General features: G+C 52.6%; 2 protein-coding genes across 52 annotated transcripts; both read right to left on the bottom strand.

The window, feature by feature from the left end:
• Positions 1-929: 929 nt before the first annotated feature.
• Positions 930-15,377, bottom strand: MBD1 (methyl-CpG binding domain protein 1). 50 transcript variants are annotated; one of them, XR_011504413.1, is made up of 18 exons: positions 14,984-15,377; positions 13,468-13,602; positions 10,374-10,480; positions 10,111-10,277; positions 9,941-10,023; positions 9,747-9,787; positions 9,219-9,365; positions 8,996-9,124; positions 8,756-8,830; positions 8,519-8,638; positions 8,367-8,435; positions 7,624-7,791; positions 6,978-7,265; positions 6,747-6,884; positions 6,284-6,415; positions 6,136-6,197; positions 2,675-2,962; positions 930-1,201 (listed from the first exon to the last, which is right to left on the bottom strand). XR_011504413.1 is itself a non-coding variant. In XM_070513065.1 (18 exons), the coding sequence occupies exons 6-18, from the start codon at positions 9,753-9,755 to the stop codon at positions 1,185-1,187; spliced, it is 1,515 nt and encodes a 504-aa protein (XP_070369166.1). In that variant the 5' UTR covers positions 9,756-9,787; positions 9,941-10,023; positions 10,111-10,277; positions 10,374-10,480; positions 13,468-13,602; positions 14,984-15,377; the 3' UTR covers positions 930-1,184. The 50 variants fall into 50 exon arrangements, 25 of the variants coding, with proteins under 25 accessions (XP_070369166.1, XP_070369150.1, XP_070369151.1 ...); XR_006530630.2 differs by having other exon boundaries at positions 2,675-2,969; positions 10,374-10,488; positions 14,984-15,147; XR_011504400.1 differs by having other exon boundaries at positions 10,374-10,488; positions 14,984-15,147.
• An 836-nt stretch (positions 15,378-16,213) lies between these two features.
• Positions 16,214-22,014, bottom strand: CXXC1 (CXXC finger protein 1). Of its 2 annotated transcripts, none has more exons than XM_014846603.3 (15): positions 21,748-22,014; positions 20,801-20,919; positions 20,600-20,700; positions 20,057-20,292; positions 19,780-19,965; positions 19,347-19,373; positions 19,024-19,269; positions 18,750-18,857; positions 18,394-18,578; positions 17,860-18,067; positions 17,670-17,780; positions 17,488-17,537; positions 17,242-17,338; positions 16,730-16,882; positions 16,214-16,648 (listed from the first exon to the last, which is right to left on the bottom strand). In XM_014846603.3, exons 1-15 carry the CDS (start codon positions 21,748-21,750, stop codon positions 16,502-16,504), a joined length of 1,977 nt encoding a protein of 658 aa, XP_014702089.3. In that variant the 5' UTR covers positions 21,751-22,014; the 3' UTR covers positions 16,214-16,501. The 2 variants fall into 2 exon arrangements, with proteins under 2 accessions (XP_014702089.3, XP_070369178.1); XM_070513077.1 differs by having other exon boundaries at positions 20,218-20,292.
• Positions 22,015-22,269: the final 255 nt, after the last annotated feature.

Genomic DNA, 22,269 nt, shown 5'->3' with positions numbered 1-22,269 from the left:
ACCATGGTGACCAGACGCCGGCACTGGTGACTTCCTCCTACAGCGGAGGAGCTGAGTCTGCGTGGTCTTCATCCCGCCCTTGGCCAGTCCTCCGGCCAACCTTGCTCCCTTCCTCTAGGGTTCATCAGAATAGCAGAAAAAGGCCTCTTTAACCCGAAGTGAAGGCGAAGATCTAATTATAGTCCAACTGACTTTGCTATTTATATCCTGTAATCGGTCTAAAAGCATGAGAAAGGTTAGCGGACATTTTGTGGGAAGGTTAAATTTTGTGCCCATCTCTAGGTTAATCTTGATGACAGTAATAATCATCACAGGACAACCTTATATTTGTGTACTTCTTTACAATAATTTGCAAGGTATTTTCACACATAAAACCTTTGAGCCTCACAAATATCTTATAGGATTGATGGAACAGCAGGCATTATCCTCATTTTACAGCTAAGACAATTAAGGCTTAGAGATCCTAATTGCCTTGACAGCCCACCTAACCAGTAATGAGACAACTGTTATTAATCTTCCTACTGCACTGGACACAAACCAGGGCTTAGACTCAGGGTACCCTGGGATGGGTGGCTGATCAGATGGTCCAGTAGGGCACTGACACAACCTGGCTGGGTAAAATAAAGACCAAGAGTCTGAGCCAAGGGTCACAGTGGACCAGGGTGAGGACATGGATGAGAAGTGTAGGTAATCAGGCCCTGAGAATCCAGATCCCAGGCAGGGGAACAGGCCCTCAGCACAGGTGGAGACCACAGCTGTACTCCCAGTTAAGAGCAAGGTGGTAGTTAATACCTAAAAGCCAATTGTGAATGACACTTTGGTACTCTGCTTCTCAAGTGGGGGCAAGCATAGAACACTAGAGCACAGAAAAAAACCAGTACCAGTCCATCACTGACATGTAGTAATAACCGAAGTACAACTACTGTGTATACCATCTTAAGGCCGCAATTTACTGTAAATTAGCATTCCTTAATCATTTGTGATCCACCCACTTCAGATTTTGTATGTGGTACGTTTCTAGATTTGGATTCCACTTCCTGAATTGCTGGTTCAGCTTTTCAGCCACAAAATAATGTCTCTCTTCTCTTTCAATAATCTTTTAATAATTATCATTTTGTCTTTTTTCTCCTATAATGCTTCTTCTTTCAATTGCAGTTCGGTAAAATACTCATTTTCATTTACTGCTAAGAGTTTACGTAGCCTGAAACAAACAAAAAAGACAGAAATTAGACGGTCAGCTCGGTTCCCTGGACGGAGTCTTGAGGGCCAGTTCCTTGATCTTTGGGTCCCACGGGGGCCTGGCCTGACGGCTGTTCTGGAAAGAACCACCCCTCACACCACACCCTTGGGGAAGATGGGAGACAATGAAAACGCCCTATGCCAGACGCGGGGTTTGGGCGAAGCCGCCGAGATTCAGGGACGCCGGTCGGGCACCCCCCGAGGTCGTACAGCCTGGAGAGTCCCGTCGAAGTTTTCGGCGCGGGGGAAGCCGACCCTAGGCCACACCCGGCTGCCCTCGAACGTCCTAGCGTTGGTCCCGAGCTCGTCGCGCCGCGCCCTCACCCTGGGCGAACCCGATAATTCAACTCCGATTGGGTTTTGCCGGCTTTACCACTATTTGAAGGGGAGTCGGCTTCCCTCTGGGATGGCCCAGGGAAACAGCGAGCAGAGGCCACGCCCCAGGGCCGCCCAGGCCAGGGCTGGGGGACAGCTGTCTCCAGACCCCAGTGGGAGGACCGCGGCCCCGGCGCCCCCTGGCGAGCCTATTCGGAGGTCGGAGGGGCCGGCCCGGCACCCCGGTGCGGTAAGCCCTGGCCTTTAGCCAAATCCCTTCGGCGGCCTAGAGAAGAGATTCGCCCAAGGTCCTTGGACAGAACCTGACCTTGATCTTGCTACCCACTATCCCACTTTCTCAGAGGCAGTCAACACTGTTACCACCATCAAGACACTCCCAAAAGAAACACTAAGTATATGAATCAGCAAATGGGACAATAAAAATCATTTAAAAATAATTTAAAAATACAACAGCTTAGGGATAGAAACCACATTACTTCCAATTCCTATTGTGCCCCAACAAGGTTCACGCAAAGGCTGTCCTCCTGATAGCTTCCTGAATTCTATATTTTCACCATTAAATTCCATGATAAAGTTGGAACTCCATTCACCATTTGTAATACATATTGATGCATTTAATAAAATCGTATGGGCTATATCTTTCTCATTCCTGTATCCCAGTATTAAGTACAGTGCCTACCATGGGCCAGGTTCTCAATACTTGAATGAACCACACAAAAATAGCCGAGACCAGCAAGTTTTTTCTGGGTGGGCTTGACAGAATTTCTGTACTTGCTGGGGTCACCATGAAATCCATGGTCTTCAGCTTTGCATTTTCAGCAACGTAGCTTTATCAAGTTATCCTCAGGTGAGTAGTGAGACCCTTGGGAGCTGATTCATGGCAGGGTGGCTTTGTAATGTATCACCTTGACTAGGCTACGTCTCCCAGAACTCCCTTCCCCGTATGCTTCCAGTTAGGATGGGCCACCAGAGACATTTGCGTGATAACTGGAGGGCAGAAGTGAAGCAGCAGCATATTGTTTTTACACTTGGAAGGTTGGTGCAGGGGCACCAGGCACTGTTGCAGTTCACACATGTTGTCATGTATCTGCTGGCTCACCTCGTTGGTGTGGGGCAGCAGGCAGGCCTGCAGCCAGGCCTGCAGCTGCTCCACCTTCCCCGGAATCTTCCTTCAGCTTCTCTAATTCCTGGGTCAGATGCATATTTAACTCTGTGATGAAGGGCACCAGCTTCTTCTGCAGGACACCCACATCATCGAAGCTGGAGGTGGTGAGAGACTGACATGGGTTCCAGGCCATCCTCGTGGGTTCCAGCTCCTGCTCGTGAGCGCCAATGTGTCCTCGGTCTCCCACACTTTATATCCATCTTCCCTTCCCGAATGCCTGCCCTGCAGACTTCAAGCTCCAGCATTAGATGCAAAGATAACAGCCTTACTGAGCCTGTTTAACCAGCTCCCACAATTGCCTACGGTCAAATCCCTATAATAAATCCCTTATATATGTGTGTGTGTGTGTGTATATATATATATATATAAAATCTTTCTATTAGTGGTGCTGCTTTTCTGACTGAACCCTGATAAACATGGTAACCAGACTCTTATCTCATGAGTCAGAATGCCAATCAAATAAATTTCACTTAGGATATCACTTTCAGAATTACCAGAATACTAGGGTTGGGTGGTTGGATCCTGAGGGGAGCAAAACAATATCAGAAAATTATCCAGAGCTGACTCTGGCTGAAGTAGGTGGAGTGAGGCAAAGGAAGGTGCAGAGGGCTATATCATGAGTTACAGCAGGGAAATGGCTAATCTACATCTGAATTATCTAAAGCTGCAGGACTAGGAGGCACACAGGCTACAAAACTGAAGGAGGCAAGCACTCAGTCCTGGCCCTGTAAAGCTGGCTAAGAATCACAAGTCTAATCTTTTTGGCACTCTATGAAAAATTGGAAAGGGAGGCAGGGGCTGAGCCAAGACTGGCCCTTAGGCAAGACTTGAAGCGGGACTCAGACTCCCAGTAGAAGGGCTGAGAGAAGAAACCAAGCACAAAGGTTATCAAGGGGCAGGGGATGCACGTTGTCACAGCAAAGATGAGCCAGACTGGCAGCTTTACTTCTGAAGGCTGTTTCGGCTGAAGAGGGGTAGTGAAGGCAACAAACAAGATGGACAGCAGCCAGTGAGGAAGGATGCCCTTTAGGGTTTGAGGAATCCTACACAGCACACAAGGCATGGGAAGAACCCAGTCTCTGGATGCACGAATGCTCTGACAAGGTGACCCCATCCATACAGCAATGGCACTCCCTAAACCTCACTAGAGGCAGCAGTGTAAGGGATTTGCTAAAATTGCCTAGGGGCCAGTCTGGTGGTGTAGCGGTTAAGTTCGCATACTCTGCTTCGGCAATGTGGGGTTCGCCAGTTCAGATCCCAGGCGTGGACCTGCACACCGTTTGTCAAGCCATGCTGTAGCAGGCATCCCACATATAAAGTAGAGGAAGACGGGCACAGATGCTAGCTCAGGGCCAACCCTCCTCAGCAAAAAGAGGAGGACTGACGGCATATGCTAGCTCATGGCTAATCTTGCCCCCCCCCCCACAAAAAATGCTTAGAGTAATCCACCTTGTTCTCAAGGTCACTGGAAACTTGTTACTATATTATTATTACATGTTATTGAACATAGGATTACAATTTACAGTTTAGTGGATTGAAGAACATGGCTTTTACAACCTGGGTTTGATTCTAGGCTCTATCAGTACTAGCTGTTTGACACTGGACAAGTTATTTAATTTCTTTGAATCTGAGTTTTCCCATCTGCAAAAATAGGCAAAACCAATGTCTTCCTAAAAAGACTGTTTTCAGGATTAAATACATTAGGTCCATAGGAGGAACTCACCAAATAGCAGTTCCTGTCCTCATTTATTAACATTACATCTTCAATTGCCGTCTCCCTGAGAAAATGTTTAGAGACACTGCCAGGTCTCACCCAGAAGCCATTTCAAATCATTTTTGAAGGTGGCTCGTTTAGGCTGTTTTGTAGTGGCTTTACTTACATCCCCTCCTCCACCCCAGCTCCCCCATCCTTAATATCCATACTTCCTCTCACACTCAGGCTCCTGGGATTTGCACCAGTTGGAGCAGATGCACCAACTGTCTGCTCTCTCTTCCGTTTCTGCCTACTTCCTCTATAAGCTCAAAGTACTGAACAGGCCTGCTCCTCTGGTTCGGCGGTAGGTTTGTCCAGTTCCTACTGACTCCTACAAAAAGCCCCCCGATCTATGGTCCAGCCTCTGAGTAGATCAGTGTTGTCTCTCACAAAGTCGGTCTGTAAATATCACCTTGAATCCTACAGTCTGCAGAAGCCTCCAGTCTACTGCTTTCTAGCTCCAGGTTTTTTAAGGTCCTTGGACCTAGAGAAGAGGGAGCAGGTCTGTATGTTGAATGAAGTTCACTATGCGCCAAATGGAGCATCACAAAACCGTTGCCTGCTATTCTGTGTCCACCATCTATTTCCCCTTAATTATCCCTTCTCTCTCTTCTCTCTTCTCAAATCTTCCATTACAAACAATGTAGCACATCATTACCTCCTCTGTTCATATGTAATGATTTCATGCGTAGGGAAATTGTTTCCCCAGTTAGAGTATAAGCTCCCTGAAGGCAGGAATCCTGTGTGTCCTGAAGGATAAGCCTTCTAGGGTCATTGTATTCACCACTGTATCTCCCACACTGCAGGGTACCCAGCAGAGACTCAGTCAGTACCTCTGTAACTGCCCACGTGCAGACAGAGGAGTTTCTGGCTTGCAGAAACTATGTGCAGGAACAAAGGAATCCATGTGCTTAGGCCAATAGTTTATGTTGCCTGTGCCTGTAGCTTTGTGCGGGGCCTGTCAACATTCTGCAGGAAGGAGCATTCCCCGTCTTCCTCCCATCATCCTAGTCCTTATAGGCACCTAGCCTTTGTCCTATTGCCAGGCCTGCAGGGACAGTTCTGTGCAGCAGCTGAAACTGTTAATAACCTCAACAGGCTCAGGAAAGGCTCAAGAAACACAGCCTAACCTCTCCACAGAGGATACTCCAGGGAGGTGCAGGACTAGCCCATAGTCACGTGTGGATCCAGATCACAGACCCACATCTCAGGACTCAGATCTCCTGCCCATCTACCACTGCCCAGCCCACCTGGTCATCTCTTAGAGACTCCAAAGGCCTTCAAGACCCCAAATGATGATTCTCTGAATAAAAATTTATATACTAAGTCTGACCCCTGCTGGATTTACTTAGGGAGATGAGGACCAGACTTTCCCTATCTTTGTTTTTCTTTCAAATCTCACCACAGGGCACCAAGTCTTCTGCCCAACCACATCCTCAAGGAGAGCCCTGACCTGGACCTCAAGAGGAATCTCTAGGGTCCTGCACATACCCCCTCACTACTCACGATCAGTGCAGTGCAGTGGTGTGGGGACTTTACTTCCCACTGCACTATGCCAAATTGCTGGCTGTACTTTCAAAACTCAGGGCCCACATCTGACCGGCACCCACCCCATCCCCACCTCTCACTGTGCGGGGCACACCTTGGCAACCAGACTGCTGTGTCCCGGAGGCGGGTTCCACCCAGGCTGAAAATCTCCGTGATCTGGGAAAGAATTAATATCATTGGTCAACATGGCTGGTGGGGCTAAAGCAGGGTCAGGGCAGGGTGAGGTGTCCCCCAGCACTGACCACAGGTGTGCCAGCCCCTCCTGCCTCCTCTGGGGCCGAGTCAGAGGTGGAGTCATCTTTGCTCTCCTTCCCCTTGTCCTCCTCAGGGTCAGGTGGCTCTTGCTTCACAGGTGGCAGGCCTGGGTCTACTGCCTGGGAGAGGTGGGAAACGGGTAGCAGTCAGAAGGACAGGGTGGGCCTGAGGAAAGAGTCTCTATCAGCCAGTCTGGCACTGTGCTGACAAATCCCACTGCTGTCACACTTCAGGCACAGAAAAACCAGCTCTCTGCCTACAAACTTTTCTCGTTCCTCACAGATATCCATTTTCCTATTAGCTGAGCAGCAAAGCAAGCAAAGCTAGTTGCCTGGGGAAGATAGGGCATCTGTCAGACAGGCAGGGTAATTCTGTGAAGAGGTTGCAATCAGCACACCTACTGCTCTGCTCAAAGAACCACTGTCATGACCACCCATCACTGACCCCCACCTTGCTGGGGCAGCCAGGCAGCAATACAGGAGAAGTCAGGATGGCTGTGCCCGGTGTCCAGTCTTCTTGGGCATCCGCCTTCTCTTGCTTCACCTGGGGTAAGGCCACAACCCAACTCAGGCCGGGGCACTGGGCCTCCTGTATGAAGGAGGATTGCAGCAGACTTGGTCCCAGCTTCCTGACACGAGGCTGGGTGGGGTTGGGAAGGGCAGGATAAGGTAGGGCCCTCACCTGCAACAGGGCTTCTGTGGAAGCTGGGGCAGGGCCAGGCACCTGCACGGGACTGCTTGCACCCTCCCGTAAGAACACAAGGTCGGTGCCAGGTGGGGGCAGTACAAAGCCACTGCCTGCTTCCTGCTTCATTGGAACCTGGGCACGGTCTGGTCGGGCTGTGGGTGTGGCTGAGGGGGGCTTCGGACGGGGCCGTCGAGTAGAGCCAGGCCTCTTTCGACGAGTGTAAGGTGGGGGCGACCCTGCTCCATCCTCGGACCCTGCCCGGACACTTGGCAGCAGCCGCTTCTGGGAGGAAAGATGGAGTGTTACAGTCATGTGGTGCAATGACTGAACACACTAACCCACCCTGATCAACAAGCCTGTTAATGCCCCAACAGTCCCAGCACAGAATCTGCTTACATATGAGCCCCTCATCACTGAGCCTGCTAATCTCCTATTAGCAATGCCAGTGCCGCCCAGATTCCTCATTTACCCTAGCACAGTCTGCTAATCCTTGGCCAAATACATTGCTTGCCTACCCCTCTGAACTTGCAGGACCCATCTGACCTGGTCAACCCACGTACCAGGCCTGCCCACCACGCCCAGGTACTGGGGGCCCTCACCCAACTTATCCTGCCTACTTGACCCTTCCTGCCCCACACACCATGGCAAACTGCAGGCATTGGCGCCAACGACACTTCTGGCGCTTCTGGTTGCTGCCCCCAAATTTGGGCTTGTCACAGCAGAAGTCGCAGTGGCCACAGTCCATCCGCCGAAGGCAGGCTGCACAGGCCCCACACTTGCGGTTCTGTCGGCGATTCGTGTAAGGCTGCTGGGGGACAGGAAGAACAGGGGGTACTGTCACTAGGACTATTACAGTGCTGTTCCTGTTGCTCCTCCACTAGCCGCATCAGAGGGCGTTGGTTGCACAACAGTCTTAATCTGACTCCTCACTCGTCACACCTCAGTGTCTGCTAGTCCAGTGTCAGGCACTAACACTGTACCAGATGGCCCTTGATACCATTAGGATTGTGACTGCTCTAACAAAGTTATCCATCACTGTATCTGCTAGTCCCCCACTAGCTACCAAGATAATGTCTTTGACGGTCACCTCCAGCAGGATTTTGCTGACTCTCTCTTAGCTCCCATCACTGTGCCTACTATGTCTGTGAACAGTTTTCTCTCTATTCACCCCACTAGAGTGTTGGTTCATCTGACATTAGGTACTATCACTGCACCTGGTGATCCTACATTAGTTGCTCGCCCATTGTCTGCTCATCCCATACTAGTACCCATTACTGTGCCTTGCTGTTCCCCTATTAGGCCCATTGCAAGATCTGCTTCTTTAGAATTAACCAAGCGTCCTGGGAAAGTCTAGGCTTATCCAGGTAGGGTGGGGCCACTCACTAGCTCGTCCTCGTCTACACAGTAATAGATGAACTCAGCAGGTGGCGAGGGGGCCAGGGCTCTGGGGTGCTGCAGAGGCAAATGGGGTGGGGTCAGGGCAGGTACTGGGTGAAGTTAGGGTTGTGCCTTCCCTCTGCCCACTAGGGCCTCACCAGCTCTGGGGATTCTGGAGGCTGAGATGGGGGAGGTGGAGGCAGCGGCTGGGTTCGAGGGCGCCGCCGCTGGGCAGCCATCTTGGAGTCGCAGCCTCCCCTGCGGCGGCCATGTTTACCCTGGGAGAAAGCCAAAAGGGTAGTTTACGCTTGTGGCACCAGGTAGAAACAGGACCCCGCCCCGTGCGGAAAGCATGCATTGGACAGGTAGGCAGAGTGTGGGGGTGGAGCACTCACAGCAGGGGGAGCCACAGCTAGGGGAGGGCGTCGTTGACATCGCTGATGGTGGCGACGGAGGCGGTGGGCAAGGTGCTGGCAGACAGGGACAGGTAGATGGGGCCAGGGAGGTGAGCGTGGGGTGGGAAAGAAAGGAAGACATGAGGTGGGCAAGACCAGGTTGGGAGGAAGCAGCAGCAGCAGCAACTTTAATAGTAAAATGAGCTCTGCCCCAGCCCTGGCCCCTCCAGCCTGACTCACCCGTAGGCAGCGCCGCTGGACGCACCTCCACTGGCGCCTGAGACCAGGGCGGGGAGGGCGAAGGCAGACTCGGCAGCGGCCACAGTCCTCTCGGGTTTGACAGCCCCGGCACACTCCACACCCTCGGCTCTGTGGGGGGGCCGGAGGTGTGATGCATAGAGCCAGGGCTTTGAGGGCCAGGGGCTGGGGTGAGCCTTGGGCACACCCCACCTGCCCAACTCACCCTTTCCACAATTCTGAGGCACCGTCTCCGTTCACACTTGCAGAATAGCCCTGAGGCCACGTCTTGGGGCAGCTGCAGAAGGCAGGTGGAGCAGGCCCCGCAGTCCTCCGTTACCAGACAGGCTGCACACTCCCCGCAGCCCACTCGCTGCCAGGAATGGGTGGGGCAAGGTCACAGGCCCAGACAGAGTGGCTCTAGGAGCACTGCCCCTCATGTGTCTGCTGACCTCACATTAGCCCTCATCACCATATCTACTAGTCCCCTATTTGCCTCATCACTGTATCTGATAATTACTGATTAGCCACCATCATTGAGGACATCACAATTTCTACTGGTTCCCTGTTAACCTCATCACTGTGTCTACTGACACCCCGGTAATTCCCATTACTATCTGCTGACCATGGCAGCTCCCTACAAAATGACTTTGACACCCTGTGGATCCGTCACCATTCCTTCAAACCCTCCACCAACCTCCATAACATCCTGCTCCCACAGTACACTTGTGAGGGGGAGGCAGGTCATACTTACCTTAAACATCCTCTGCTCCCGGTTGAAGGCAATTCTCTGCGCTGCAGGGAGGGAGAGGGAAACAGAGAAGTGGAAAGGGAGCATCAGATATCCGACCTCATCCACTGCCTCTACCTTGATAACCACCATTCAACCTCAAGCCTGACACCAGGTTTGCTCTAACTCCTATCTCCCAGTTCCCTAGGGGCACTCACCTCGGCAGTCCTTGCACAATGTCTTGAGCCGCTGCCTTCGGATACCATCCCCTGAGAAACTGATTCCACAATTCTCACAGCACCTGGGATGGGAAACATGGATGTGGGGCCCTGAGTGCACCCCCAACCACAACCCTCACCCACTTGGCTCACTTTAGGCCAACACTCACCCAGGTGCAGGGAGCGAAGATGGGGCTGTATCAGTGTCAGCCTTGGTCTCATCCCCTGGGGCCTCCTTCCTGACCTCATTCCTCTGAGGTCCAACCAGACATTTCTGAGCCTTGGCTGGCCTTGAAGGCTTCTTCTGCTTCCTGCTGGGGGCAGCCAAGGAATGGGCCTAGAGATGAGAGCAAGGGCAGGAAGAATGTAGGTCAGTGGGTGAGCAGTAGGTGGCTCAACAACTCCAGCCTGGATACCCCAAACTGTGTAGTACCTTGGGGGCTGGATAGCACAGGACGCCTTGTTTGAAGTCGAAGAGGGTCAGGTCACACGCAGGGCCTAGGTATCGGGTCAGCTCTACTTTGCTTCGGATCCTGTCTCCTGTGGGGCTGGGGGTGGGCCAGGATGAGTAGATCCCCAGGTGGAGCTATTGCCACTCCACCCACATAACCCTCCCACTGGGCTGGTAAAGAGGCCTGCAGGGCTGGTGGGATACAGGAGGCAGCCTGAGATAGGCCTGGAAGCCCTGACCAGGCCTTACCACAAATAACCTTGAATAGCAGTAACATACAAGGTTTATAAACACCAGTGTGTATACAAACATTAATAAATAATATAAATGCAAATGAATATGAAATATTTATAACATATGCTACTAGTAGTATTCTACAGAGATGAAAATAAACACAAATAGGAACACAAATAGATTAAATAGCATGTAAATGTACCAGGATCACATACTAAATATACAAGGAAACTTACATAAGAAACAAATATTTAAAAATATACATATAAATAAACGTATATACACAAATAAGTATATTTGTAAATAAGTAAATGCAACTACATACAAAATAAAGTATAAAGAACCAGTTTTGGGAAATGATACTCCACAGGTCTCTTGCATTTCTGCATGTCTTGCAAGAGAAGCACTGACTGCCCTTTGTTATGAACTATCTTTTCAAGGATGTTTGTATAGCCTTGGAAGATAAGAGATAGGGTCTCCTTCCAGAGCAAAGGGAAGGCATCCTTGCTGTCCTAACATTATAAAAAAATGAGAGTCCCTAAGCTCAGGGTTCCTTTCCTACAACACAATCCAGGGCATGAGTAGGTGCTATTAGCCCTCTTTATGTTATTGTCTGGGAACCGGTGTTAGGGGATCTGGCACAAAAATGATATTCTGGATATTGCTATTGCTGTGAGTAATAAACTGTCTTCCATCTCTGACCTAGGAGTCTCATATCTCCTACCAACATCCACAAGACTGTGACATATCCACCTGTTACCTTGCTCTAATCAGGATAAAATCTCTGATCCTTTATAGTTCTTGATAATTGCACTTATAAACTTTGAACGTTTTTTCCAACTTCTAAATACAAAAATAAATGTATAACAATATAAACAAATGAAACTATATTTATAATTTTACTATATTCCTCCAGGAAAACAGCAACTTAGATACAAAAAAAGTTCAAAAAGAGTGTAAAAATCTTAATATCACTAACATATCCTGAAACACCTTAAATCCTTAAATGTAAATTGTTTATAAACATGTATGTTTAGTATTTATAGTCAATTCTCATTATTCACAGTATGTTATGTTTATGTTCTATAAAGTCACCTTGAATGCTAAATTAGTGAATACAGAACAAGTCCTCCTAGCGGAACTACAGGTTAGGTTCCTGCAAGCCTCTGGTCACAACATTTTTGTCAATCGATCAATACGTAACCTTGTTTTATGTATGTTTCTGTTTAAAGACACCTTACTTAATATATCCATCTTACAAATAATTAACTGCATGGCCTCTGGATGACTTAAAGCCAGGAGCTTTGGAGGCTATCTGTGTTATACAGGCTCCTTTGCCAACGTCCTTTGATATGAGAAATTTTATATATCCAAGTATATGGGGAAGCCATTCTGGTTTAGACTTGAGTGGGCCTGAATTTTATTTGAACCAGAGAAGCCCGACTTACAGCCTGTGAAATGTACATTGTACATCTGCTTTAATTATTACCCTAAAGAATGTACTCTTTGAAGATAATGAATAAATGCCTCCCTTCTTATGACGTCAGTACTCTTTGAAGATAAGTCTCCCTTCCCATGACACCAGTCATGTTGACCTGCTGTGTATGTGCTAATCTGTAACAAACATCTTCTTGAACCATTGAAGGAATGTGCCCCTGTCATGCTTCATGCATGTATCTTTGTTTTGAAATGGTATATAACTGTGCTGAAAATCGCTCTTCTCTGGAGCACTTTCTTCACATGCGAAGGCTATGATTCCCGGGCTATAATCCTCCGTTTTGTCTTGAATAAAACTCTCTTTTTACATTATTATAGAATGAATATTGATTATTTGCGTTGACACCTTGTAAAAGAAGCCAGTCTTATCAGCATTGCAAACCTACTCTTCAACATAACCCTTTTGTGAAATAAAAAATAACAGCTATTTTAAAAAATTCTTCCACAGAATCTTCATCTGCAGAACCTGCCTTGCATGCAAATTTAACATTTTTCACAATGTATCACCTTTTGAAATGTGTAAACCAGCAAGCACTACCTGAGATAGGTGTAACATTTTCCTAACCCTGGATAACACAACTATCAATGTCCTTGGCTTTCAGCCTCACAACACCATCCACTATACTTTATTTTATTGGTCATCTCGTGGATCCACAAAAATCTGGACACTTTTTACCTTTTCCTTAGCTTCACCACATACTATAGATGTTACTTCAGCACTTTCTGGAGCAGCCTCATGTACAAATTGGCATATTTCCTCTTCTTTTTCTAGATATACAGTGTTTTTGATTCATTAACATTGAACTCCCAGCCAACAGCGCTGCAACTCACACGTGAATGAAGCATATTTTACGTGTATTTTTCTCCTTACAGCACATCACAAACGTTTCGCACTTAGAACCTAGACAGCCCTTCAGAACTACACTTAAACACCATAAACCGTAAACAGCCACCGTAAACAGCAAAATCACCAATAAAGAGTACAAAAAAGTGAAAAACATGGCACTTAGTATAGACCGCAAAAAGAACAATTTATGGTACAAGAACTGAAATAAGAAGGCCTCGTTCAACCACAGGTGGGAATGCATGCGTCAGGCGACAAATTTTTTTTGCTGCTCTGTGCACATCTATGACTGACCATGAAAGCACAGTGAGTACTGATTTTGGGGTACAAATAAATTTTAATGAGTAGACGAATTTGCAAATATGGAATTTGCAAATAACGAAGAGTGATTGTATATACATAATTTTAACCCCACCCATAAATTGAACCACACCCCTTGATTTCACCATGCCTAACAAAGCTCAGCCCTACCCCTGACTCTGTCCACAACCCACCCAGTACCTCTGGTAATAGGTGTCTGAGCGTCCGCAGGTGGCACCTGACTTGCGAAAGACCTCACGGCGCTTCCAGCCAGGGCCCAGGGCTGGGCAGTCCAGCCAGTCCTCAGCCATTGGGGCCACAGGAAGCAGCAGCAGCCTGCAATGTGGAGGGGTCAATGGGAGAAACTGAGGCTCTAGGAGAAGAAATGCTGTGCCCCAGGCCACCCAAACCCACTGATATCTATTAATGCTTGTGCAAGACCCGGGACCTGCCACAGGCAACTGGCCAATATAAGCAACAGAAAACCCCCATTCTCCCCTGTCCTGGGCCCAGGAGCTTGTCACTCCTCCCACTTCTTGACACAGTAGTCCCATCCTCAACTCAGGGGTTCTCATTCCTCACAGCGTCCTGACGCCCTATTCTCCATCCTCAGCCTGAGAGCCCATCATTTTTCCCCACTGCCAACCTAGGAAACTTTCATCCTTCCCCCGCATTTCTCCCTATCCTTGGCCCAGGAGACACTCTGTCTTTGACCTCCTGGCCCCATTCCTCCCCTTTGTCACCCCAAAACCTCCATACTCCCCATCCTCAGCTCAAGAGGCCCTCATTCCGCTTGTCCCCAGACCGAGATCCTAGTACCCTGCCTCAGTGTTCTGACCTACTATTCACTCCCTTCCTTGACCCAGGAGTCCCCAGTTTCTCTCTTTCAGTTTTTTAACCCTCCCATTCCTTCCCTGTCTGATGTCCTCTTATCCTGCTACCTCAGTGTCACTGCCTTGATTTCCTCTGTGTCCTCTGCCAGAGAGCCCATAACTTCTCCGTATCCTTGACCTGAACAGTCCCTCATTCCTTCTGTCCCTCAGTCTAAAAGCCTCCCCCACTTAGTTTCCCTTTCTGTCACTGTTCTGAGCCACATTACTCCCCAATCTCAGCCCCCAAACCTCCCTATTCCTCTTCTCTGCAGCTGAACACTTCCCTCACTCCTTCCCTTCAGCGTCCTCACCCTGCATTCCTCTCATCTGCCTGAGAGACCCTGATTTCTCCTCTCAGCATTCTGAACTCCCTCCCCGTTCCTGTCCCGGGATCATGCCATTCCTAACTGTCAGCGTTCTGACTTATCTGTCCTCGTCTTCCATATACGTCCCTCTTTCCTCCTTCTTCAGCATCCCACGCCCCCCTTTCTCTCCTTCATCTGCATGAGGGCGCCTCATTTCTCCCCCTCGGCGCTCTGAACTCCCACTTCTCTCTCTTTTACCTGAAAGGCCCCGATGTGTCCCCTCAGCGTTTGAATCCTCCCCCATTCCTCTCCGTCCTCATCTAGGATCCCGACACTTCCAACTGTCAGCGTTCTGAGCCCCATTCCTCCCTGTACCCCGCCTAAATCTCCCCATTCCTCCCCTTCAATATTCCGACGCCGCCATTCCTCCCACTCATCGGCCTGAGGGCCCTTCATTCCTCTCCGTCAGCGTTCTGAGCCTCAATTCTTCCCTATCCTCCGCCTGAGCGCTCTCCACTTCCACCCCCACGACTGTCTCACCAGTTCGGCACTGGGCCAGTAGCTCCCGCCGCTCTAGGTCCGCAGACCCATGACAACGGTCCCGCCTGTAACTCCCGCCTTGCCCTGCTCTTCTTCTTCCTCCTCTGCAGCCTCTTCCTCTCAAGCGGTAGCTGTCGCCGCCGCGGCCGTTCGTTGCTCCCGGAACCGGAAATACACTGCCTGCCTCTTGGGCACCGCCCCCGGCGAGACGCCTGCGCGCTAATGCCCCGCTGGCACTTGCCCTTAGTAGGGAGGACCCCCGCGCCTGCGTACAGAGTCCTAGAGCGGCGCGCGCCCCTTGCCAAGGACCTGCTACGCTTCCGCGCTGACGTCCAACTGCTGCCTGCGCCCCTATCGGAGCACCTGCGCTCTTCGCGTCGCCAACCAGCGCTTTCTCCCCACCCCGCCCTCCTCGTTTGCGCCTGCGCTCTCCAGTCCCGCCCTAAGGGGGCGTGGAGGGTTGGGGTTGGCTCTGCGCTCCAGGTTTCCTAGACCACCTCCGCAAGGAGTAACCGGGAGGGAGGGGCTCAGAAGGTTGGGGCGGCTCCGAAGGTTGGGACTGTGTCGGAGCCCTCCTCTCCCACCTCCTGCCTGGGTCGAGCCTGTGCTCTCCAGTCCTTCGGAACATCCCCCCAGGCCTATTGTGTCCCGCTCTCCTCCCCGCTGCACAGTCGCAAGAGCGCGGAGACGAGTCCCGCCGCGCGCTGGCCCCGCTCCTCCGCGGGAACCCGGGAGGCGGCGATGCCGCGCCGCAGGTAAACAGAAGGCCAGGTCCGCGCAACCGACGAGGGCGGGTTCATCCCGGAAAGGCCGCGCTGTGGGGCCGACTGGACCCGACGAGAGGGCGGGGTGGGCTCCTGCTGTATACATTTCCGAAAAGGGGTTTGTAGGGAAAGAGGGGGCCTCGTGTCCGTCATTGAGTACACCTCTGGTCTGGAGAATATTAACGCTGACACAGGAGTGGTGAATCAGCCACACACTGAGTGCTGTGCACCCACTGTCTCAAAATGAGAGGCAGAGAATGTAGGTCACTAGGCTCTCTCTCAGCAGGTCATATCCCACAGCCCAAGGGGCAGCCTGCAGAGCACAGAGTGGGTGCCAACTGTACACCTGCAGCCCTGCACATATGCTGCAGCCCTCCTGAGTACAGGTGTGCCATGGCCCATCTACCTTAGGGGTTTGGGAATGTAGTTACAACTGAATAAACTGTGGAGACCATCAGTAGTAATCTTTCTTGCTTCTTCAAAATTTTATTAACAAAACCAGAGGATTGGGGAGGCAAGGGTGAGCAGACTCCACAGTCTCACCCAGGCAGAGAGAACGGAGAGACAGAGAATAAACAAAAACGGGAGGAAATTCTGAGACCCTCTGGAAAGGGCAGATGGGCAAATGGTGGATGGGCACAGGGAGAAACTCAGGGACCATTGGAGAAACAGATGAATGGCAGAACAGTCAAATGGGGAATTCAGGCACTCCTGCCTGGAATGCAGGGTGTGAGGACATCTGGGCCAGTGAGGCTCAGCGGTCGGCACTGGAGCGCAGGTCTGTAGTGAGCGGGTCATGCTGGATCGTTTGGTGCAGCATCAGGGCCAGTAGTCCTGCCCGGTTCGTCATGGCTGTGCGTACATTGCGCTCCTGTTCAAACAACTCGTCCAGCTTGTACCACTGCCAGGAGAGCAGAGGAGCCATGAGAAGGGGTTCCAGAAGCCCTGCCTGACCCTGGCCACATCCAGCATCAAAACCTACCACGCGCACCCGCTCCAGGTCCACTTCAGCACGCCGCAACTTCTCCCAGCAGTAATGGCGGTTGCACTGGCGCTTGGGCAGGCGGCAGAAGTCACCTGTGAGCTCAAAGACGTCACGTACAAGGGGGCACCCGCATACCTCATCGGCTGGCACCTGCAGGGAAAGCAGGGGATGGGGATGAATGTGAGGTGGTAAGCCAGGAAGGAGGACAGGAATGGGGGAGTGGTCAGGGAGGGAGGAGGGAAGGAATGGAGAGTTCAGGGGAGGGTGGAGAGGAGTAGAAAAGGGAAGGGCTAGAGGATAAAGAGGCAGGGAAAGGGGAGGCCTAGGAGGTGATGACACAGGAAAAAGGAGAGGGATGAAGAGTGATGAGGCAGGGAAAGGGGGGGTTATGGAAATGGTCATGTAGGAAAAAGGCAAAGAAGGAGGGGAGGTGAGGAAGGAAGAGCTAAATGTGGGGCAAGAGGAGGGGAGGAGGGACAGAATGCGGGAGAGTTGAGGGAAAACCTTACTTTGGGGTCCCGTGAGTGCTCGGGGCACAGGACCTGGAGCCGCTTACAGTATGTCTTGCTCTGAGGATTGTAGACATCACAGAAGAGTCGTGTAGCCCTGGGGGTTTGGAGTAGAGAGAGGGTAGTGGAGGGAGAGAAGAAGGGGGGCCACCTATCCTTGCCCACACCCATATGCTGCCCCACCATTCCACTTCTGATCCCAGCCTTAACCTCCCTCCTCTGACTCCGCGTGGCGCCCACACTCACCCCTCAATGCGCGTGGGGTACATGGACCCAAAGGACGTCTGGCTCTCATACTGGAGGGATGAGCACAAGTGGAGGGAACTGTGGATGTGCGCTGCATGCCCTCCCAAAACAACACCCAGAAAACACATCTGACCCCCATGGGCCCACTGAGGTTCCCACAGCCCTCAGGCTGACACCCCGACCTTGGCGTAGCAGCGCTCCATGTGACGCAAGGCAACACGTGGGTTGATGGGGTGTCCACAGGAGACGCAGAAGATCTGCAGGTCCGTGTCATCACTGTCACCCTCATTGCTCTGCATGAGGTGGAAGCAACAATGAGGCCAGGCAGGACCAGGTACTGGGCCCTGCACTACCATGTCCATACTTGCTCACCTCCTCGTCCTCACGCACTGCCTGCTGCTTGGCACGCAGAATGATGGCCTCAAGCTCATGGAATCGGCGCTCCATTTCCTGAAGGCGGGTTCGGGCGCTCTGCTGCTCACGGCGAATGCGTTCGAGCAGCTTCTTGCCATGCTCCTCAGCAATGCAGGGGCTCTGCTGCCACTGCTGGATGCGCTGGGGGAGGATCTCGTAGATGCGGCTGCAGGGAGGCAGTTGGTTGGGTGCGGGCAGGTGGCAAGCAACAAGATGAGTAAGTGGGATGATGCAAGGATGGCAGAATGGATGGGTGACTAAATGGTGAAATGATAAGTAAACAGGTGACTGAATGGTAGATGGATGGGCACAACAGTGACTGAATAGTATATAGAAGAGTGAAGAGACACATGGATAAGTGAGTGGGAGGAGGGACAGGTGGGTGCCTGGTTAACTAAATGGTGGACAGGTGACTGGTAGACATACAGAAAGCTCTGGTCATGCCCTACCCAGTACTGCCTGACTCCCTTAAACCCCCCAGGAATGACTCACTTGGCTGCCAGCTTCATGCCACAGTCGTCTGAACAATACTTGGAGCCGGGCTGGGCAGGGCGCACACAGCCAGGCCCCAGGCACTGCGGTAGCGATGCAGGGTCCTTGGCGTCAGCGCGCTCCGGGTGTTTCCACTTGTCCTTGTGCTTCTGCTTCTGCCGATGCCGCTTGTATCTCTCCTCCTTCTATGGGACGAGGCAGGTCAGGTCAGGATGGAGTTGAAGGCAGCCCCAGACCCCTGTCCCCCCCTGCATTCCATCCCTTTCTGGTTCTTACCCCATGCGGCCCCTGGCCTTTGCCTCTCCCTCCCCACCCTGCCCTCTGCCTTCCCACATCCATTTCAGCGTCTCCATCACCTTCTTCTCAGACTTCTTCTCCCGGCGCTTCACATGCTTCACTTTCACTGCCCTCTTCCGCAGCGCAGGATCCAGGAATGGGGACTCTTCTGTGTCGCTCATCCAGGGCTACAAATGAGGCATACACTGGCCCATCTGCCCCTCTCTTGACTCCCCCACCACCTACTCAGTTCACAAATCGGCCTTCCATATTCTCGGCCTCCTCTCTCTGCCTTATGGATACTCTCTATTTCTGTAACCTCTACCCTTCCAACACACGACACTGCCTGCTCACCAGGCCGTGGTCATCAAAGGCCCCCGCGCAGAAGTCCTGGTACAGGTCAGGGTCCAGTGGTAGGTCTTCATCAGAGAGTGGCTCAGGCGTGGCCGTGGCCTCAGGTGGCTCCTTGACTGCTGCTGATGCTACTGCCCCCTCATCCTCACGGATGCGCCCTAGCTTCTGTGATGACTGTGGCTGCTGCTGCGTGGGCAGTGGCCGACGAGGCCTTGGCAGGGACTCTGAGGGCGTCACTGGCGAGAGCTGCAGGGCAGAATCTCAGGACTGGCCCTGACTGCCCTGCCCGCATGCCCTGCCCTGCCCTGGGAGGCTGGACTCACCGAGGAAGGGAAGTACTTGTACGATTCCTGTGCCGGCAGGAGGAAGGCCCAGGTCAGCCCCAGATAGATGGAAGGTGGCCCTGCCCTAGCCCCTCCCACAGGTGCTTGGCCCCACCAACTAGCCCTGCCGTGCCTTTCCAGACACACCTGCCCCTTCTCCTCTCATCACCAGGACATGCTAAGGCCTCTGCCACCTGCCCTGACATGCCTGACCACCTAGAAACATCTGGTCCTACTTTGCCCACCTGGGTTTGGTGGGCTCCCCTGCTGGCTCAGCACACCTGGGCATGCCCCAATTCATCTGGACAGGCCAGGCTCCTTCCCATCTGTCTGTATGTAATTAGACCCCACCCCACCTGGCCCACCCATTTTAGCTCTTCTTGGACACACTGCCCCCCAACACATGACCCTGCCCAACTCCACCCAGGCTCACCCGGGCCCGTAGCTGGCACTGACGCAGCCGGCACTTCTGCCGGATCTTGTTGGGGCCCCCAAACTTCTTCATGTCCCGGCAGAAGTCACAGTGGCCACAGTCCTCAGTGCGCCGGCAGGCCTCGCACTCGCCACACATGCGGGCTGACCGTTTGATTTGCTGCTGCTGCTGCTGCTGCTGGTGATGCTGGTGGGAGGGACCCAGAACAGAAATCAAGAACTCAAGGAGGACCTGAGATGGGATCACCTGAGCTATCCCAGCCACCACAGCCACTCACCTGGCTGGGTGTGGCCACCAAGGGCTGTGGAGAGGATTTGTGGGGCGAAGCAGAGCCCCGAGCAAGCATGGCCCCAACCCCTGTCCCTGACCCCGCCCGGCGCTGCAGATCCGGATCCGGGGCAGGCCTCTTGCGCCCTCCACCCTCATCCCGGGGCTCACTGCCGTCTCGCTCATTGCTGTCCCGATCCCGTGACTTCTTGTGCCGATAGCGGATCTCCAGCTTGGGGTCTTTCTCTGCAGAGGGGGCAGATGGTGGGGCCAGGGTGGGTTGGCACTGGGGGATCTGGATGGTCCTAGAACTCTTTCTTTCTTGTCTCTCCCACCCACCTGTTGTGTCCCCCTACTCCAGGGCAGAAGTGCCCCTCCTGGTGTGACCCTCTATTATGGCTCATGATGGAGCCTCCATTCTAGCTCACCACAGACCGACAATTATTCTGCCCACAGACATATATCAGTACTCCCCATGACCCGACCTCCCATTATGGCTCCTCCTCCTCCCTCGAAGTCCCACCTCACTGCCTGTCCTTTCCATCCCCCTCACCTCGGCACTCCCGACAGTACCACTCCCGGATGGCCTTGGCCATCTTCTCAGTGATCCGGATGCAGTCCCCATGGAACCACTCATTGCAGTTGTCACACCCGCTGCAGAGGATGGGGTGAGTGGTGGAGATGTGAGGGGCCAGACCTATGGCCTTGCCCAACCTTGCCAGGTGTCAGCCCCGCCCACCTCTCCCCGGCTCACATCATGAAGCAGTTGATGTCCGGTTTGCGGCAGATACAGTAGATGGGCGCATTCTCCCCATTCTCCGACTTGCTGTCCTCCCCAGCGTCTGGAGGCTCTGGGTCTGAACCATCCCCCTCCTGTGGGAGTCCCCCCGTTATGGCTCCTTAGAGAACCCCCATCATAGCGCCTCATTCCTCCATTAGGTTCTGCCATGGCTAGCCACAGACCCCAACACTCTACCGACAAATTTCCTACAGGCTCCTCGTAAACCTCCCCCTCACGGTCCCCACAGCCCTGACACACCATTGCTCTGCTAATAAACCCCATCCTTCTGCCCCAGACCTCCCATCGCTTACCCCACTGACAGCCCATCCCACTATCTTCACACTCATAACGGCTCACTAAACACTCTACCGCTCACCCCACACCGCCCCCATCACGGCTCCTCACACACCCCACCACAGGTTCCCACAGACACTGTGATTTACTCCGCAGACTTCCCATCAGGGTCCCCACAGATCCCCCATTAACAACTCCACTGACACCCCTGTCCCCATTACGGTTCCCTACAGATCCCTTGATACAGACTCACCACGGCTCACGACAGACTGCCCACTACGGCTCATGGCAAACCCCTCGTCACTCTACCCAAAGAAGCCCCCCTCTGGACCCCCCCGGAACTACCATCAGGGATTCGCACTAAACTTCCATTACGGACCCCCATATGGCTCATTACAGAACTCTGAGACTCCCACAGAACTCACACATCAGAAAAAAACCCAGACCCCCAAACCCCCATCATGCCGCCCACAGACCCCTGTTACGGTTCACCACAGGCCCGCACCGTTCTGCCCACAGACTCCCGTTACGGTTCACCACAGACCCCCAGGCGTCTGCCGACGGACCCCGCCATGACCAATCCCACTGACCTCTACCGCCGGACCCCTCCCCGGACCCGTGCTCACCATCTCTCAGCTCCGGGCACACCCCCTCGCGACCCCCGCCAAAGACCCGCGAACCCGCACAGACTACTCGGCAGCGTCCGTGGCGGTTGCAAAGGCGCCCACAGCTACTTCCGCCTCTGGTGGTGCCTCCCGGGCACCGTACTCCGACTGCGCAGGCCCGGTGCGTCGGCTTCACGACAAACAAGCAGGTCGCCCGCCTAGAGCTCCTTCTGTCTCTCAGGAGCCGCCATCTTGACTACTGACACTGTATGGCGTCCGAGTCTATACATTGCAGAAATATGGCCGCGCCTCTATCGCTACTTTTCCATGGGCACCGCCACCTTGTCGGTCAGGTCCGTACAGTATCTTCTTGTACGGCCTCGACGTTACAGGCAATATGGCCGCGCCTACCGCGCGACTTCCACATAGACGCCGCCATCTTGGAATTGATTCCGTAAGATGGCCGAATCCGTACGGTTACAGGCAACACATGGCAGCGTCCTGATCGCGGTTTCCGCCAGGGCGCCGCCATCTTGGCGGTCG

This window comes from Equus asinus, chromosome 7 (assembly GCF_041296235.1).
Source record: "Equus asinus isolate D_3611 breed Donkey chromosome 7, EquAss-T2T_v2, whole genome shotgun sequence".
Classification (NCBI taxonomy): domain Eukaryota; kingdom Metazoa; phylum Chordata; class Mammalia; order Perissodactyla; family Equidae; genus Equus; species Equus asinus.
This window is presented reverse-complemented; position numbering and strand designations above follow the sequence as displayed.

Coding starts and splice junctions, on each gene's coding strand:
- MBD1 (XM_070513049.1), bottom strand. CDS start 13,577: ATGGCTGAGGACTGGCTGGACTGCCCAGCCCTGGGCCCTGGCTGGAAG. Junction 7,792..8,366: donor GTGTAGACGAGGACGAGCTA/GTGAGTGGCCCC, acceptor CCTGTCCCCCAG/CAGCCTTACACGAATCGCCG. Junction 6,416..6,746: donor TGCCTGGCTGCCCCAGCAAG/GTGGGGGTCAGT, acceptor CACCTCTCCCAG/GCAGTAGACCCAGGCCTGCC.
- CXXC1 (XM_014846603.3), bottom strand. Junction 19,270..19,346: donor ACAAGTACTTCCCTTCCTCG/GTGAGTCCAGCC, acceptor TCTGCCCTGCAG/CTCTCGCCAGTGACGCCCTC. Junction 16,649..16,729: donor ACCTGGAGCGGGTGCGCGTG/GTAGGTTTTGAT, acceptor CTCTCCTGGCAG/TGGTACAAGCTGGACGAGTT.